General features: G+C 30.5%; 1 protein-coding gene across 1 annotated transcript in view; it reads right to left on the bottom strand.

Moving 5' to 3' along the window:
- The window catches only part of LOC147074637 (uncharacterized), a 42,311-nt gene extending 22,836 nt beyond the window's left edge, over positions 1-19,475 (bottom strand). Inside the window, exon 1 of the mRNA XM_085943730.1 lies at positions 19,273-19,475. Within this exon, the coding sequence (XP_085799856.1) occupies positions 19,273-19,297 (25 nt within the window). The 5' untranslated portion in view covers positions 19,298-19,475. The remainder of the gene's footprint in view (positions 1-19,272) is intronic.
- Between the last annotated feature and the right edge of the window lie 208 nt (positions 19,476-19,683).

Below are 19,683 nucleotides of genomic sequence, written 5' to 3'. Positions count from 1 at the left end.
AGAATATCATTAGATAACTTGTTGTGTTTAGAAAACTTTTATTAAAATTCAATTAAACCCTGCCTAGTCCAAACCATATTAGATAATAGTCAACAAAAACTATTCGTTTATCAATAAAATATATAAAATTATACCATGATTAAACCATACATAATTTTAAATATTTTATTGATAGAATATGTTTATCGATTATGGTTTGGTTGACACAGGCTACAAACACCATCTGTAATATTATGTAATCTTAAGTCAAAAAACAAATAAGTATGACTGAATTGTCGGATTGCCGTTAGCATACATGCTTTGATTTAGGCAGGGTTTAATTGAATTTTAAAAACTTGCCAGCACCATCTGCAAATTGTATTCCTAGTTAAGTAAAAACAAATAAGTATGTCTGACAAAGTTTAGTGTGCCCTATTTATGTCGGATCTTAACAGCCTGCCTCCACCCCCGCCACTGATTGATAGAGCCAATGACATATTATTAAAAAAATCAATTTTATCATATCGGAAGTTTTAACTGTTAAACTACGTTGTACAATTTTTATATTGTCACACTTCTCATGCTTAGTAATGACCGCCAAAAGACACCAACCGAACCGTCATTTGCCCACACATTTTTTTTTTTTATTATTTTTCACAACACATTTTTCCCACCAAATCTCCGCCTTAATACCAGTGAACCAAGTTTAGTGGTCAACTTTGACCCGCGGGAATTGATAAATAATTTAATGGAGGCCTTCAGCGATGACGAATGATAACCCGGCCCGGCTTAATTAATTGCCCAAACTATTAAAGATGACTTGTTTAATACTATTTCGTCACCATTTTTATAATCTGTTCGTGCTCTTATAAATAGCAACAGATATAATATTATCATAGTTTTGGAATTCTTGCTGTGAGAAAATTTTGTCATTGATGGAATGCAATTTTTATTAATTTTTATAACCGATGTGTCATTATTAATTAATTAATTATATTTATATAATATATGTTACATAAATATATGACACACAATGACATATGATATATAGATTCGTGACATGATTATTGATATCTGGAGAGATTTTACATAAATATGCCACCATTTTTGGTAGCAGATATCCGTCTAAAATTTTACACCATTAATCATTTATCTCGATTAATAAATTAATTTAGACCAGCGCTTCCAAAAATTGACACACATTACCCAGTATGCATATAAGTAATAGAGGTTTTCTCAACATTTTTACAGTACATTTTCTGGTACAGTTGTCTATAGAAGATTAGTGACCAATTTGCAGTACACCTCATTGTCCTGGACATGTCTAAATGGTCCAAATATGGCCGAAGTATGCAGGTCTTATGCGATTGACAGTAATTACAAGTTCTCTTGGCTTCTTGGTTCGTAAGTATACGAAACAAACCAAATATCATGTTCGAAGATAAGGGCATTTGAAATTCTTGCACAAATTATCATTTCAATTGAAAAACTTTGATTTTTTATTATTTAGTCGAATAAAATTTAGCAATGCTCAACGAAATTTTACAGTGCAACAAGGAATCAACACCAGAAATTCTCATATATAATTGAATTCTGGAAGAATTACGATTTAATGACATATTCAAGAAATATTTGACCTGTTTTTTTACTGAATTATAGAGAAAAAAATCTTTTTACATCGAATGGCATCATTAAAATTAATCAAAACCTTAAATTGTTTAGTTGTTTCCGCAAAGAGATAAGGTATGTATCACAGAAAAGATTAATAAATAGAATTCAGATAGGGCATAGGCTATACCCCAATACACGTCATTTTGAAGCAGGGTTTTGAATTGTGTGAGTCTCCTACGAAAATGAAACACACATTATAGACGTGCAATAGTGTGTGTTGCAACCTTCAAACACACCAATATTCATAATATTAATACTATCGACCGAGGGTACTTGATGGAATTTGAATTTAAATCCATTAGAATTTACACCAATATTTAATGGAAGTCAGTGTATAAACCGAAAGCAGTTTTCAGAACAAAGGGCAAGCATAGGATGACGTATTCTAGACACATTTTTACACACAACATAATATTCACAATTTAAGTTTATCCCATATTCTTTCACACTCGAGATCAGTTGCCTGATACTCCACACCCGTTAGGTATTTTAGTTCCCATTAATTCTGTGGCACCTGGTCTTAATCTATCAAGCACATATTAAATGGAAAATAAGTATTATTTGCATAAAAATCATTTAAAAAATCAATTACACTTTTTATTAACTGTGATTTTAATTGCAATAATATATTTCATTTATAATTCACTATGACTACTAAGTATGCAGAAAATATGTAACCTTACTCTTTCCGTTCTAATATATTTTTATTTTCGATGCAATCCGTAATCCTATTAGATTTTTTGACCTTCAAATGAAAAACATGTCACATTTTTACGGATTATGATTGTTTAAATTTAGGTTGTGATTATAACCTTATATATTTGTCGTGAATGATCTGTAATGTAGAGTATATGCTTCATAACTTTGTACTCCGGCTCTAGGATGAAAGTAATATATTTTTTACATAAGTATGTATATTATCTGTCTATTTATTTATTACTACATATATTAATACAAGTAAATATCATTTGATCTAATTTTATGCTAGGTAATTAGGCAAAGAGGCGTATCAGTATATTAAAAAGAGAAAAAAAGTGCAAAGTTATAAAATATCAGAGAAAACAAAATGTGTAAAATAGCGAGACAGAAAGAAAACGCATTAAATACACACGTATAATCGATTAATCTAAAGGGACCCGTAAACAAGCCACTTTTTATGGCAATTGTGTCGCCGTTAATAGTTCCCCAAAACACGACAATAGTAGTCTACGTTGCCGAAACTTTACATCTATTGCCCATGCTCGCTGGCAACATGATTGGTCGATATAATATGTAATATCGAACGCATTTGAAAATACGGCAATAATTATTGCTAGATAAATCTATTTCATTCTCGATCTGCTCCATGTATGCATCTCTGTTTGACCTCACCCCTAGCAACAATAAAAAAATTATAGTGACAGCCGATTTGACAATAGGTACCTACATTATTATAATTTTTTACTGTGTTGTTATTAATATTATTATGGTGTTATTACTAATCGTCAATTCACACTACGTACAATGAATAAATGAACAAACCACAGGGTATTGAAGATTATTAACGAGTTATTTACGTCTGAGCTATGGAACGTGGAAGCAAAACTATAAATAGTGATCAAAATATGAAAAGGCCTATTATCAAAGCTGCACAAACGTCTGGATCTGGGACAATGTGAGCAATCGAAGAGTTGAACACCCTCAATAAATACATTTAACTCCTGTTTGAATCATCAGTTGGCAAAAATCGAAGAGTGACTGGCAGTATACTGCCCTTCTAAGGAAGAAAGCAGTAACTGACTCTCACACACTTTCGAGATAAATGACATAATGTGTTTTTTCTCAAACTTTAGCACTGTGAATCAAAAAAAAAACGGTGGTAATTTTTATTAGTAGGATGTTAAAATACAAACAAAGTTATAATAAACAAGCAGTGAATATGTGCAAGTACTGCCTTTTTGCTAAAACAATGCATTATTTTAGAAGATGACTATTTTTTCACTAAGGATTTTAACGGTATTTTAGTGATAATACTGATTTTAAAGTGAACAGAATATATAGCTTTCAAAATTACCTAACGGATGGCATTCTTCACTCAATTTCACAAATTTTGCGAGTTACTGCCTTCTTCCTTAGAAGGGCAGTATAATAGTAATCAGTGTTGCTATCTTCATAACTGTATCTACTTTATTTTTCTTCGCACTAATTGTATTTAACAAATATCTACTAAAAGTCAATTCTTGTCATTCTTTTAAAGTTTCTAAATAACTAATTATCAATAACTAATTTCTCGTTTATTTAAGTAGGACCCGATCTAAATCCTTATTATATTTTAGATTTGTTTATGTGATTATTTAGGACGAGATATGGTGCAGAAACTTCATTGCCGGCCTTTGTTGTCACGTGTACGCACAAAATACATCAGCCTCACTTGCCCGACACTGATGACGGGTCATACATTGCCCAGCAATTGGACAATAGTTGAATCATTTTTTTGACAATTGTATCGGAAATCTGCAGTTTTTGATGCTCGTTTACGGGCCCCTTTAGGTTTATAATAATATTTAATTAACTATTTTTTTATTCAACGAATAACTAACAAGAATTAATAATGTAGCATTCTTATTATTGAACATTCATAATTTTGAAAACACTTCTGAGAAAATATACTTGTTATAACCAATAGAAAAAATCACCTTGCAGTAATCGAACCTGCATCTCTCAGGTATCGCGTCCACCCGCATTGACCACAATGCTAAAGGAGTCATACCTATTTATTACATACATATTTGCAGTATTGTACATATTATGTATATTGCGTTGTATAAAGCGTTCCGTAAAGTGTATCTTTAAAATAGTTTGAGTAGGTTAGTTAGTATTATTGTGAAGGTATGTATCTACTTACTGAAATATTTTATGGAGACTTTAACGAACGGTTAAGAAAGAAACCCAATATAATATAATGTTACTATAATTAAATATGTTGAAATGTTGAAACAACCTTCTTCTATAGAGATGTAGCCTAAATTTAATATAAGAAATAAGAAAAAAATAACTGCTGGTCTACTTATTAAGTTAGCTACAAGTGACTTCACATTGCAGGCTTATTTGTAGAGAACTACACAATTCGACTATGACATTCCACTATAATTTCTGATTCACTCAATTTGTTAATTACGTTCATGATTATAATGCAGATATTTTGAAAATAAACCTTGAATACTTAAATTCAAATGATTGGATAAAGTATGATTAAATTTGTTTTTAATTTGACATTTTAATGCATCTCACATAATGCCGTCACAAAACAGACAAAGCTGTAAAAACGTAGGTATATTTAGAAGGATTATTCAATTTTATGCAAGCATCTAAAAGCAATGTCTTTTTATTTTTAAATTTAATAATCACGTAAAACACCGATAAATGATTGTGTATGTTTTAATACTACTTTTTTCACATCATGTTAATTCGATTTTGAATAATATATTGATTTTAGTTGAAATATATTTCAATTCAATTTCAATTTTCAATTTTTTTTAATATACTTATTGTGGAAATTACAAATTTTAAGTTTAAGACGTTCACAACATGACATGAAACATTATTATAAAGAATAAAACTAATAAAAACGATAAAAATGAAAATATAAAAGTAGAACAATAAACAATATACAAAAGCAGTGAAAATACAATTATTTATCATTCTATAGAAGTTCAAAATACACCAAGTTTGCTAAGGAGACCCAATTGGCATTACCAGTGGCAGGTTGGTTCTGCACATTGGGAGAATAAACAACTCATCAGCTGAATGCAGAACTATTCTAACTTACATTTGAGATTTTTCAAGAGGGAGTTTTTTGAATACATTTACTGAAATTATTTATTATCTTTATGGATAAATGTACGCATCATATTTTAGTAGAATTATTGATGAGAAAACGGGGCATACACTTGTCTATATAAATAATAAATAACTGATGTAGGCTATTTAAAAACAATCTTCTGCAAAATATTTCAAATGTGAGTTAGAATGGTTCTGCATTCAGCTGATGAACGGATCCTCTCTATTTCTACGATAGTTATCAGCGACACACAGGGCAACACTGCCCAGAATAGCAGAGTTCTAATCGCATATCAAATTGAAAGTAAGCTTTAAAAACTTATTATCCTATTCTATATATATATTATACAATGTAGAAAAATAAACATATTTTTTATAAACATTTTACAAATTGTCAAATACGCTTATAACAAATTGTTTTTGGTAATTCAGCGGTAGGTATGTGAATTAACTTTTCTCTCTCTTCTATTGGTATCGTTTTCTATGAAATGTTGGTGACCAATTTACGTTTTTTAGTCATCTTTACACAATTTAAGAATTAATTCTCCCGACGCCATCACAAAACAAATTGACGTGCTCACAGGTCATCTATCGCTCTCCGAATGGCAAGGCGTGCGAAATTTCGTCGCACCTATAGTTGAAAATTATTTGCCGTTTCACTAAAGTATGCTCTTAATTATGTCCATAGTGTTTTTTTTAATATTAAGTATAAATCATTATTTATCATTTATTTTAGTGATTTTGGAGTAAAGTGATATGTTAGAATTAATAACCCTACATATGTGATAATAGGTACCTATCGATAGCATTTGTTTATATCAACTTTTCTTTCCAAGTAGAATATTTTTTCCCTTCTAGGTATATTGACATTGAAAAAAAGAATTGTTCACCATCTGTCAAAATATTGCGAAACGATAATATTTTCTCCACATATTTCATGTTTTTAAATTATGTATATTATTATTTAATATTATTTTGCTGGAATAATTTTAGGGCTACTCATACGTTTTAGTCCAGAGCCTTTTAGAGTATTAAATCGACCTTGCTTGTCTTATTGCTTCGTTGCCAATAACTTCTCTTGGGTTATTTTTTGTTAAAATAATAAAATGGTAAGTATATCATGTTAAACATAAGTATTTAAAATAATTACAAGATAAAAAGAACTTTACCACGTTTTTAAATTTTCTGTTGAATCATATAAACTTGACAATTCTATGTATTAATAAATACTTTTTTTTTGTACTTGGTAGAAATACTGAAATGTCATTTTGACATTTCATATTGATTATATATTAATAATTTAGTTGCTAAGACCCCCTTAGTGTTTTACTTTATACGATTTTTTTCCGAAATAATTTTTTATACAAAACAGAATTAACTGAAAATGAATTCAATTCTGCTTAAAGATGGTTGAAAGTATTAAAAGAATGCATTGTCATCGTTTTCTGATATACTCTAAAAGTTTAAATGTCTAGCTAGTCGGGAAGTTAGTTAAAAATCGATTGCAAGGTTTGTATTGGACAAACAAGAAAATATTTATACTGGACAAACAAGAATACGAGCTAACAAAAACGTGGTAATATACTGTAATATAGAAAATCTTCTTAGATATATCTACATATTAATAATATTTCTAATAACATGCTCACTGATTACAGATAGACAAAATATGGCAATTGAAAGTAATATTAAAGATGCAAATTTATTCCAGTGTTGTCATCAAGTACCGATGTTGTCCGTTTAAATTTAATATAAAGACGGCGCTGAGATTTAAATAGTTGTTTGTCACATTTCTATGAGGAGACGTCTCGAAATGTCTCTATATTTCACTGAATTATGTATAAACGGTCCATATTTTATGGCCAACGAAAGAAAATTATGGCGGTATGAGGCAATGCTAAGCCTACATGGTATCACCTTTGTCAGCACAAAGGGCTACCCACAAACTTACGAATAATTTATATACACGTAGGAGTTGTTGCTATAAATATTCTATATAATGTAATATATAACTTAAATTAATTGAATTTATTGAATTATATAAACTTGACTTGACTAGCTTAAACGATCAAAAAAAATTGTACTTGATAGAAATACTGAATAAAGATAGACTACTGAAATGTCATTTTGACATTTCATAATTATTTCCACAGTAACGCACGTATATATTATTAATTTAGTTGCTAGGACCCTAGACCCCTAGCAACCAATAATAGTGTTTTACCTTGTCTTATTGCTTCATTGCCAGTAACTGCTCTTCGGTTATTTTTTTGTTAAAATAATAAAATTGTAAGTAATCATGTTTAACATAAGTATTAAAAATAATTACAAGTTAAAAAGAACTTTTTATAAACCACGTTTTTAAATTTTCTGTTGAATTATATAAACTTGATAATTGTATGTATTAATAAATACTTTTTTTGTACTTGGTAGAAATACTGAATAAATATAGAATACTGAAATGTCATTTTAACATTTCATATTGATTTCCATAGTAACGCACGTATATATTAATAATTTAGTTGCTAAGACCCCCTTAGCAACCAATAGTAGTGTTTTACTTTATGCGGATATCTTCCGAAATAACTTTTCATACAAAACAGAATTAACTGAAAATGAATTCAATTCTACTTAAATATGGCTAAAAGTATTAAAAGAATGCATTGGATTATTGCATAATAGATTTTTGACCTTATCATGGAGCGTAAATTGACTTGTTCTGATCCAATACAGACCATATTGGCTTACACAGTGTAGAGGTTGTATTAACAGATTTTTTTCAGGAAAAATGATTGCTAGCTACTCGCTCAACCCATTGCTCTTTGCACTGGATCAATAATAAATAAATATTGAAACAAGCATGGCCCCCACAAGGGGGCAGACAAGGCTCTAGCCTGGGGGCCTAGGCGTTGGGGGGCCTGGCGTGTCGGGTTGACCGGATAAGTGAGATAAACACACATCATAAATTAGCTTTAACAGTAAAAAGCTAACAGCGCTATTATACTTCATGACCATTAACATTTTAATGATTGTGCCATGTAATTTTTTATTATTGAGTGTCGATAGTCGACAACTCCATAATTAAAGTAGATGTGAAGCGCCTAGTTTCAAAAGCCCCTAAAACGGTTTTTGAACATTTTTGAGTTATATAATATGTATTTAGATGGATATTTTTGTTAACTATATGATGGCCAAAAATTGAGCTTGAAAAAACGCCAAAAACCGTCAATACGTGTGATCAAAAATTAGGGTACATTTCAAAACCCGCTAAAATGGTTGGGTGTGCTTTTCAAATACCCCTAAAATGGAAAGCCAAAATACTCTTTAGAATGTAACAAAATTACAAAATAAATACATAAAGTTCACAAATTTAATAGAAATGATTTTTTCTCATTTTTCTCAAAACTACTTAAAACCGTTTTTCTCATTTTCGTTTTAGGGGCTTTTGAAACTAGGCGCTTCATGTATTAAAATTGCTAATAATACACTGTATAAGTACCCTTAATCTGACCAAAAATACATTTTGAAAAATGTTAATGGGGGCCCGCCAAAGATCCTGGCATAAGGACCCACATCAGGATGGGGGGGGCCATAGAAACAACTATAGTTATTTTTGACCAGTTGCGGAATTTAATCCATGCCTACGGAAAAACCAAAGTTCTTTGATACTACGAGTGCCTGGCGAAAAGAAATGTTTTCTCATTGATACGATAGGTACGATTAATAGATTGAGGTAAGATTTAAAAAAATGTAAACATTGATAAAAAGAGTGAAACTGATTAACAAAAAATAAATAAATGCTGAGTTAACTTTGTATGGGAACTCCGGGTTGCGAGCGTGACGTGTCGCCGTATTTTTTTAATATTTGCATTTTTTTTTGATGTCATATTATTTGGTTATATTTAAAGATGACCCATTGCAGAATATTTTATTGTTCGCAAAGTCTGGGGATAGTTTTATTTTTAAGGCGATACTTACGATAGGCGATATACCGATACGGCAATTAATTTTCAACTATAGGCGCGACGAAACTTTAGACTCGCTGGCAGTCTGAGAGCGAACGTCGAGGTGTGAATACGTTTATTTGTTTCGTGATGGCGACGGGGGTATTAATTCTTAAATCGTCTAAAGATGACTAAGAACGTTACCCATTATATTTCGGTCGGCATGCGTCATTTGCACCCGCGACCCGCAATCCGTGTATCACCTAGCCACGATCTTTTTAGACCATGCCTCAACTGAGGTATAGCCGTAATTGTCTGTACCAACTTCTCATTAGTAATATATTATAATGTTGGAAAAATGGTTACGTACCACTGAAAATTAACAATAACAACGTTAATCGTGAGCTGTTATATCGGGTCAGGGTTAGATCAAATTCATGTCTAAATAGAACACGTAATAATAACCACCGGAATACAAGTAACAGACAGAAGAAAATATGTAAGTAAATAATTAAATTAAAAATAAAACGATATTAAATATTATTTTATTTATATAAAATTATGTTAGGTGGTCGTGAGTAGGGAATTCAATCCCGAACCAAAATTTTGATCCCGGGATTTCGGGATTACAATTTGACAATCCCGGGATTGGCATTTTTTTCCATGTTAATATAATTTTTTATATATACACATAACATTGATAAAATCGGTGAAAAATAAATCTAGTACCTATAATATATACCATTTAAGACATTTATTGTTAATATTGTGTACGTTCAATCTTGAAAATACATAAGTTTAATGGAGTAAATAATATTGTAATATAAATATTAAATTTAATATGAGAGTGCTGTTTCTGATAGTAAAGACTTAATGAATAGGTTAGCGAGATTTAAAATAGTAAAGCAAATCATGGTGTATACTGTATGGCCTTTCCGCTTCATAAATCTAATTAGTCAGCCAAATATGAAACTGCCGTAAAACGTATGATATCATGGTGGAATTACTTTGTTAAAAGTGCAAAGCTTTGTTTTTTTCCAATCTTACTTATTTTTATTAATTTATGTGAAAAAATTAAATGAATCTGCAACTTAAACATGGGTAATAAATCAAGCTTCATTCAAACTCAGTTTATTTCTAATGTAGTTAATGTAGGGTTTAATTGAATTTTAAAAACTAACTAACACTATCTGCAATTTGTAGTCTTAGTTCAATGAAAACAAATATGTACTATGACTGACAGAGTTCAGTGTGCACCATTTATGTCAAAAATTATTACAAGATAAAAAGAACTTTTTATATACAACGTTTTTAAAATTTCTGTTGAATCATATAAACTTGACTTGGTAGCTTAAACGATCAAAAAAATTTGTTATTGATAGAAATAATACTGAAATGTCATTTTGATTTCGATAGTTACGCATGTATATATTAATAATTTAGTTTCTACGACTCCAGACCCCTAGCAACCAATAATAGTGAATTGGATTACGGATTTCTTCCGAAATAACTTTTCATACAAAACAGAATTAACTGAAAATGAATACAATTCTACTGAAAGGTGGCTAAAAGTATTAAAAGAATGCATTGACATCGTGTTCTGATATATTCTAAAAGTTTGAAATGTCTAGCTAGTCGGAAAGTTAGTTAAAAATCGATTGCAAGATTTGTACCGGACAAACAACCGCCGGAAAAATAAGAATACGAGCTAATAAAAACGTTATAAAATAAAAAAGACTATGCCTCAGATCATTTTTCAAGTGTATTATTTTTTTCACTGTCTATGTTAGGTAATGCTGTCGTATCTTGCAAAAGGATCAGGGCTTGAAATGGACCGGAACGCACCGGAGCGCTGTTCCGGTTCATAAAATTCCCAAAATTATCGCTCCTTGTGGAAAAAATAATTTGACCGTTTAAGCAAAAGTGCTTTGTTTTAACAGCCCCTATCTTGATCATGTTAACTTTTAGAGTAAGGTAGACAGTTCTGATAGTTTAGACAGCTAACTTATTGTAATAATTATAATAACTCAATACATAGATATGGTAAACTACCGTCGATAGCCGCCGATTGCCACACTGTGTATAGAATCGTGTCTGGAACTTGTACGTATGCAGTTCGCCAAGTAATACCTCTCCGTAAAATGTTGTATCAGAAATATAATATGGTCGTATATTAAAGACAGTCCAACCTCTTTGGGTACTGTACTTTGGGTCGCATAGTACTGACATAAAATTCATATTTAAATAAAACACGGTTATTGTCGGTTTACAGGAAGCTAGCAGCAAATTTTGAAAATAGCCGATATGCTGGATTATTTGTAAGGTGAGGTTATGTTAGGTTTTCATTCTTGAATTCATGAATTTTGCCAAAATCAGCTGTGAAAATTGAATTAATGTTCATATTGAATCTAATCAAATTGGAGACCGTATAATATATGGTCATCTCTCTCCGATAAGAAAGCTTATGGCGAACTGTACTACGGTGAAATGTTTTACGTACAATTTACATGTAACCGTTTAGAATAGACCCACAGGTTTAACTGGAGGCCGTTGCGTCTATTGATGCCTTGCCAGTTCTACTGTGACTTTTTACGCGATTTATTGCGATCTCTTTCTATCAGATTTTTTGTCTTGCTCTCACTATAATATTATGATTAAGTATATATACTATAATGGTAGGTAAATACAACTTAAAATAAAATGATAAATAATATGACAAGTATACTTACTAGTAAGTACAGTATCACAATTATATCATAGGAATTTTTATAAAGTGATAAATCACGACTTAATATGTCATAATATTAATTTGTACTGCGCGTTTCAAATACCAAATCAGTTTTTTTTTTTTGTTATTTCATCTTCAAGAATTTCACGGCCACTTTGGAATTCTTGAAACTGTTGCAAAATTTCACAAACGTATTGTTTGTCATTGAAAATATTCTAACGCATTTTTTCTGTTGAATAATGCCCAATTTTGACCCACTGCCGAATCAAAATATCCACATTTTATATAATCATTTAACGCAAACAAACGTTTTTTATAATTTATACAGCCTAATTTAAATAATCTAAATGATTTTTCGACTGGCTTCTCACTTATGAGGTTTTTTATTAATATTGGTAAATGCTACCTATAATTAATAGCATTAATAATTAAAAAGATCTTCGGGAAATTTTTCTGTTAATGGGTAAAGTTGCCTAAATCAATATTTTGATTGCATTTAGTTATATTAATATGGACGAATCATCTGGAAAAGAAAATGACACTCACTTTATTGTCGGGTCTGCCGAATGGCATAATCTGTTCTAACGCCATTACAATAAAGGTGATATTGCTATAAATTCCTGATGCTTTTTGTTAGGTCTGCCAAATGGTTCGGTTCGAACGGGTTCATTCAAATGAACATTGACATTAGAAACACTGCTCTAACGCCATTACAATAAAGGTCATATTGTTATAAATTCCCGATGCGTGATATCGCATAATGGAAATTGCGTGACGTCTACCTATACATGCGAATGCGCGAATTTACTTGCTAGCTACTGTATTGAGTGCGTCGTCCATTAATAATGTCACTGTGAGCAGGCTTATGATACTTAGGTATTTAAATATTTTTTTTGAGTGGCACCACAACTAAAAAATTATCCATCACTGTTTCAGAGACAATTTTGAAATATTTAAGCCCTATTTGTTAGCACCTATTTTTAAATATTTTTGGATAATTACATATTTTTACATATTCTAGGTTAAAGCACATATTTTTACATAAACACAAAATTAATTAACACAATTGAAATGTTAGAATCATCTACAAAGTCACTAGTGTAGAAAATTAATATTTTTAACAATACTGCTGCTAAAATAAGAAAATGTTCCTGGACTAATTGGAATAAAAATAAGTAAGTACAAAATTAAATATCTATCAGATGCCTCAGATATTTCAATTTTTTCTACTTCAGTAATAGTTTCACGTTTTCAGACAGACCTGTTAGGACTCCAAATAATGCTGGCATATTCAAGAATGCTCAACACAAATGAAAATATAATTAATATTAAATTCTACACGTTTTTAAAAGGTTTTGACGATAGCTATTTCGGTTGTAACACCAGGTTATCAAGACTATTCAGATAGGCCGTTTGCCTTTGCTTGAATACTATACGTATAGATCTGAATAGTCTTGATAATGGTGTTACAACAGAAATAGCTATCGACAAAACCTTTTCAAAAACCTGTAGAATTTGATATTAATTATATTTTCATTTCTTGTAAAATGGAATTCTGCCAAGTAAATGCTAACTCAATTAATAAACTCAACACAAATGATACGTATAATGTACGTAGCACTCGGAGGTTTTTAAATGATCAAATGTATAAGTATTATTAAAAGCGCTAAATACTGACTTTACTGATTTTACCATCTGAACCATAAACAATTATGGATTCTGCGTCATTTCTCTATTCCACAGATAAAAGATAATATTTATGTGAGGTTATCGAATAAATTATCAGCTTTGTAACAGTCTAAAATATAATTTTTCGAAAAAAACTTCACTATTCGTTGGCTTAAGGTTAATTTTTGAAATTGTTAAGTGTATTTTATTTATGGCGGTAGCTTTCAAGGCAGTTGTCGCATTAATAATAATTTGTATTCATTATACACACAAAACCTGAATAGAGCTTTTGTTCGGTAGAGAAATATTTTTATCTAAAAAAATGGCATTTTTAACTGATAATGTAATCGTATTTTTAGTAAAATATCATGGTAAATAAATGAATTCTTAATGCTAATACAATTAATAAAAATACATATTATACACATATATTTAAGTCAGATATTGGTAAGTTAACATACTTGAAAGTGTAAGTACTGTCATCTGATAGGAATCAATCTTCATTTAGTTTCGAGTTAAATGAAAGTATTTATAAGTTTTTATTTTTTGAAGATATCATGCCGTCACGTGTGAGGACAGGTAACATGTAAATTATACGTAAAACAGTTGTTCGTGAGCTTTCTTATCGGAAAGAGATGATCGTGTAGGTACTATACGGTCTCCAATTTTATTAGATTCAATATGAACATTAATTCAATTTTCACATCTGATTTTGGCAAAATTTATGAATTCAAGAATGAAAACCTAACCTAACCTAACCTAACCTAACCCAACCTAACCTAACAAATGATCCAGTATATCGGCATTTTTACAACGTTTTTCTTAGCTCGTATTCTTATTTGTCCGGTACAAATCTTGTAATCGATTTTAAACTAACTTCCCGACTAGCTAGATATTTGAATCTTTTAGAATATATCAGAACACGATGCCAATGCATTTTTTATTACTTTTAGCCAACTTTAAGTAGAATTGAATTCATTTTCAGTTAATTCTGTTTTGTATGAAAAGTTATTTCGACACCATTATTGGTTGCTAGGGGTCTGGAGTCCTAGCAACTAAATTATTAATATATACGTACCATGGAAATCAATATGACATTTCAGTATTATTTCTATCAAGTACATTTTTTTTTTATTGTTTAAGCTAGTCAAGTTAAGTTTATATGATTCAACAGAAAATTTAAAAACGTTGTATATAAAAAATTCTTTTTATCTTGTAATTATTTTGTTTGTTTTGGTTTAAATTTGTTTGCTGCTGGCTTCCTGTAAAGTGTAAACCGTTAAGAACCGTGTTTTATTTAGACAAGAATTTTATGTCAGTAGTATACGACCCAAAAAGGTTGGACGGTCTTTCATATACGGCCATATATTTCCGATACAACATTTCAGTGTAATACGGCGAACTGCATATGAGTCGCTTAGAATCATAACTCACATATTCCAAAAATCAAGTTTTGAGATAATCGCTAAAAACCAACAGAGCACTATTTTTTGTAATTAGAAGAACAGTATTGAACTCCCTAGAATATTAATGAGTGAGAGAGTCGAATAACTTTTTTTTTTTTAAATATATATACCTAATACTCCTAACGTTGCAGACATATAGCATACTATGAGAAATAGAGCTCCCCGATTGGTTAGGAAGGCGTTGGTGACAAAACTCTATTCTTTGAAATATACGACATATTACACCAACAATGAACTTTGTCAACGATTTTCACATGGTTTAAATTGACTTTTAATACTCAACTATTTTTCGGTATATAGATTAATTCATTTAGAATCACTTGGCATATTTAACTAAAAACCGACAAAATTGCAATATGTGAGTTATGATTCTAAGCGACTCATATGTACAAGTTTCCGGACACAGTGAGGACATACACCTGCCCATGTATATCAAAGCTTTAGGATCTAGTGCGTTACTGACAATCGGGAAGCCGGAAGGCAAACCAGATCAATTTCAGATAATGTCAAATTAATTTTTAATGAATGTCAATATGTCAATATGTTGTGTGATTAAGTTTATATAGAAAATATTTCATATCTCCCGTTTATACGTCATTAATTATTATTAATTAATGAAGAAAAATACTGGATTATCAAAATATTCGAACGTTTTATTCGAAATTATTGTGAATTGTTTCAAATCGATTTATAAAAAAATACTTTTTAGGCTTCGTGTAGTAGTACAGTTGGTTCAAGTGAAAGTTTATGTTCATCCTGTAACTGAAGATAATATTATTTATTTGTATATTGTTTCACTGTTTTTAAAACAGTTGTCAGGCAGAGTTCATCATTGATGATGCTTGAATAAAAATTAAATGTAGTATACAAGAATAACTCCAATGAAATTGTACCTCCTGTATTTTTTTAGACGAAGGCCAATAAAATACAATTATATAATATAATATTTGTGATTATTAAAAGACCATCATGAATTTAGATTTAATTATTGATAATAATTTTATATAATGTCCCGAAGTATTTACTAACTACGTTTATATTCTGTGTAATGGTAGGGATATTTAATTGAGTTATCGAAAGAGAATTCTCTTACATTATTGATATAGTTTTAAAATAATTCTACGGTAGTGACTCGAGATACTTATGTTTGCTTACTGTTTCGGGCTATAATCTCATATTCAGAATGATCCTAAGATAAATAATAATTAATTTAAGAAATCCTAAGTCAATGCAAATCGTAATTCATATTAGGAATATAGGGTATGTGTATTGCGTAATAATTACAAATTAAAAAGAACTTTTTATACACAACGTTTTTAAATTTTCTGTTGAATCATATAAACTTGACTTGACTAGCTTAAGCGATCAAAAAAAATTGTACTTGATAGAAATAATACTGAAATGTCATACTGATTTCGATAGTAGCGCACGTATATATTAATAATTTAGTTGCTAGGACCCCAGACCCCTAGCAACCAATAATGGTGTCGAAATAACTTTTCATACAAAACAGAATTAACTGAAAATGAATTCAATTCTACTTAAAGATGGCTAAAAGCATTAAAAAATGCATTGGCATCGTGTTCTGATAGATTCTAAAAGTTTCAAATGTCTAGCTAGTCGGGAAGTTAGTTAAAAATCAATTGCAAGATTTTTACTGGACAAAGAACCACCGGACAAATAAGAATACGAGCTAAGAAAAACGTTGTAAAATGATTAGATATTTCGTCGTTATTCGTGTAGATAAATCTGTTTCAACACTCAAAGAATCTATGGCCATATAAGTCAAGTAAAATAAAAATAATGTATTACGTGGATATCAGCTCAATTAATACATTGACTGCTGACTAGATAATTACTAATTAATTACCAAATTTAAATAGCATGCTAATTATATCTAATGACCTCCTAATCGTTATGCGTTAGGCGCGTCTTTAGCGTTAATATACTATAGTATTTAATTATTGTTGATACAGTGATGACCCGTGGAGGTAGGTAAGCTATGCGTTGCTAAATTAAGGAACAATTACAAATATTACAACTTTTGAGAGCAGTACCGGTTTTTATAAAGCAGACGAAAGCATCGACTTCTTGGTTTAAAAAATAGTCGAAGCATTAAAAATCCTTACGATATAGCTATTGTTGTATTGTTTTACTCAATTTAATACATAATTGTAATGGCGGTTTATTACACTGGCAAAATTGTCACAAAGGTGCTTCCAGACCTGTCAGCACCACACGTACCTAAAACTGCTACTATTTGATATTAGGTTTCGTGGAAATGGTCTAATTATTACTAATAATTGGTGTGTATGTCAATTTAAAGATTTTTAATGTATTTGTCTGTTTAAGATAGTCTAAAATAAATAATATAATAGATAAGTAGGTGCCTAACGATTTTACAGACAATTTGAAACTAAAAATGAAAGAGAATGGTATTCTTAGTTTGTTTAGGGGCAACACTTTGTCTTCAATTAATTCTTTATTTAAAAATGTAATAAAATATAATATATTATAATATTTGAATACTAATAATATGTTGCTATAGTTGAGAATGTCTGATTGGATGAAATCGTTTATGATCGTTATTAAATTACGTAGAATAACATCTTATAGATAGGTATATATAATATTTTTTTAATTTCTATTAACTATTCAAAAATGTTTCTTTTGTAGAATTCTAGTATCCAGGTGCTACATAATTTTAATTGTTATCGATACACATTTGAGTCGTTTGGTATAAAACATAGAACCATATTATTATTATAATATATAATTTTATTCCTAAAAACCAGACTATCGTATCCCCAAAAACAACACTTTCAGTAAATCGAAATTTAAGATTTTTCATGTTTTTAATATTAATGCATTTGGGTATTTATTGTTTTAAGAGTTTTGGATTTATGTTATGAATATACTCTAAGTGTGAATGGGAATCAACAAATATGATAATAATTTAGGTAGGTACACAATCTGTACTTTTGGCAAAAAATTCACTCACGGCACTCTGACTCTGGAGTACACACACAAATATAGATACGTTGCTTGTTCCCTCAAGGTGGTGAACTAGTTTGCCATTTGTAATGCCAATCAAATTGGATATTGATTTATTCCACTTGCGTAGGAGTGAGTTCAGATTGACATTGTTTTATTTATTTTATTTTTAAGTTGTTAAAATAGGGTGTACTCATTTCACTCGTTGTGCTTTCGTGTATGTTTTTTAGCTTGTATTATACTCTGTATTTTTATTTAACTATTAAAACTTATTTTGTATTTTCATTAAGCCGGGTTAGTCATTAGTGACCCGTAACTGTGACTGTTGAAGATACAGTAACTAGTATGGACGCAAAATAATTAGTTCGCATCTAGAGTTAGTTACAGTATCTGGAACGGTTGCAGTTACAACTCGCTAATGAATACCCATGTCCACGATTGCCGAGTGGCTTAAGCGTCAGCTTATAACGTCGTGGGTTCCAGGTTCGAATTCTGGGTCTGGAAAATACTATTGTTTTTCAATTTGTGTTTCAGTCAGAGTATGGACCTAATAGGTTGGGAAAGTGGCTAAAATCCATTTCTCGTAAAAACAAATCTCCACCCTGTGGATGCCTATATTATGAACTTATTAGTTCGGAAATGGTCCAAAAAAATATTACACGGCTTTAAATATGAAATAAATAAAATTTAAATTTGAATATATAACATTATGGAATAATTCCACCTTTAATATCAGACGACTCTATTTTTTAAACGATTTTAAATCGGGTAATTTATAATAGCATATTTCATATTTGTAATAATACGTGTTAATTATACCTAATACACTTCACATAATAAATTCACCCACCCTTAAGAAATAACTTCACATATTATTATTAGATTATTTTACACAATACGCATTGATACCACAGTTCCGATTATGTACATCCAAGTGACAATTTTCACAAAACAATAAACGGCTAACCAACAATAATTATAATTTCTTTTTGCACAAACTCACATGGCTCTGTTCTGATCACCCACATTGCGACGACGCCAAAAGTAATCCTTGTAACTGCAATGTGAGAATGGTACAACCTCCCGTGCTATACGGGCGTATGTGACACTGAACAACAGGCAAAACAATTTATCACTCAGGACTTGGCACAGATTCGCACAGGTGATTTGAACACCTGTTTGGCGGGCGAGAGAAATGATAACAGCACCTTTGGGAGGTGGTCTCGACACTTTTATATGAGGCTTTATGTTCGGGGCCCCACCAATGCGTCGCCGGCTGTCTGTGGGTGGTTTCGTGCGACGTCTTTGCTGTTGACGATTCGTTCTCACGTATCCGCTGGATATTGAATTGTTTCCGAGGAAAAAGCTGGAAAATTTGATTTTTTTTTAAACATATTATTTCCCACAGATATTT

The sequence above is a fragment of the Rhyacophila brunnea genome, unplaced genomic scaffold (assembly GCF_057557595.1).
Source record: "Rhyacophila brunnea isolate RB1 unplaced genomic scaffold, BYU_Rbru_1.0 scaffold_16, whole genome shotgun sequence".
NCBI classification, from domain to species: Eukaryota; Metazoa; Arthropoda; class Insecta; order Trichoptera; family Rhyacophilidae; genus Rhyacophila; species Rhyacophila brunnea.
The sequence above is the reverse complement of the archived record's forward strand: the minus strand, read 5'-3'. Positions and strand labels throughout refer to the sequence as shown.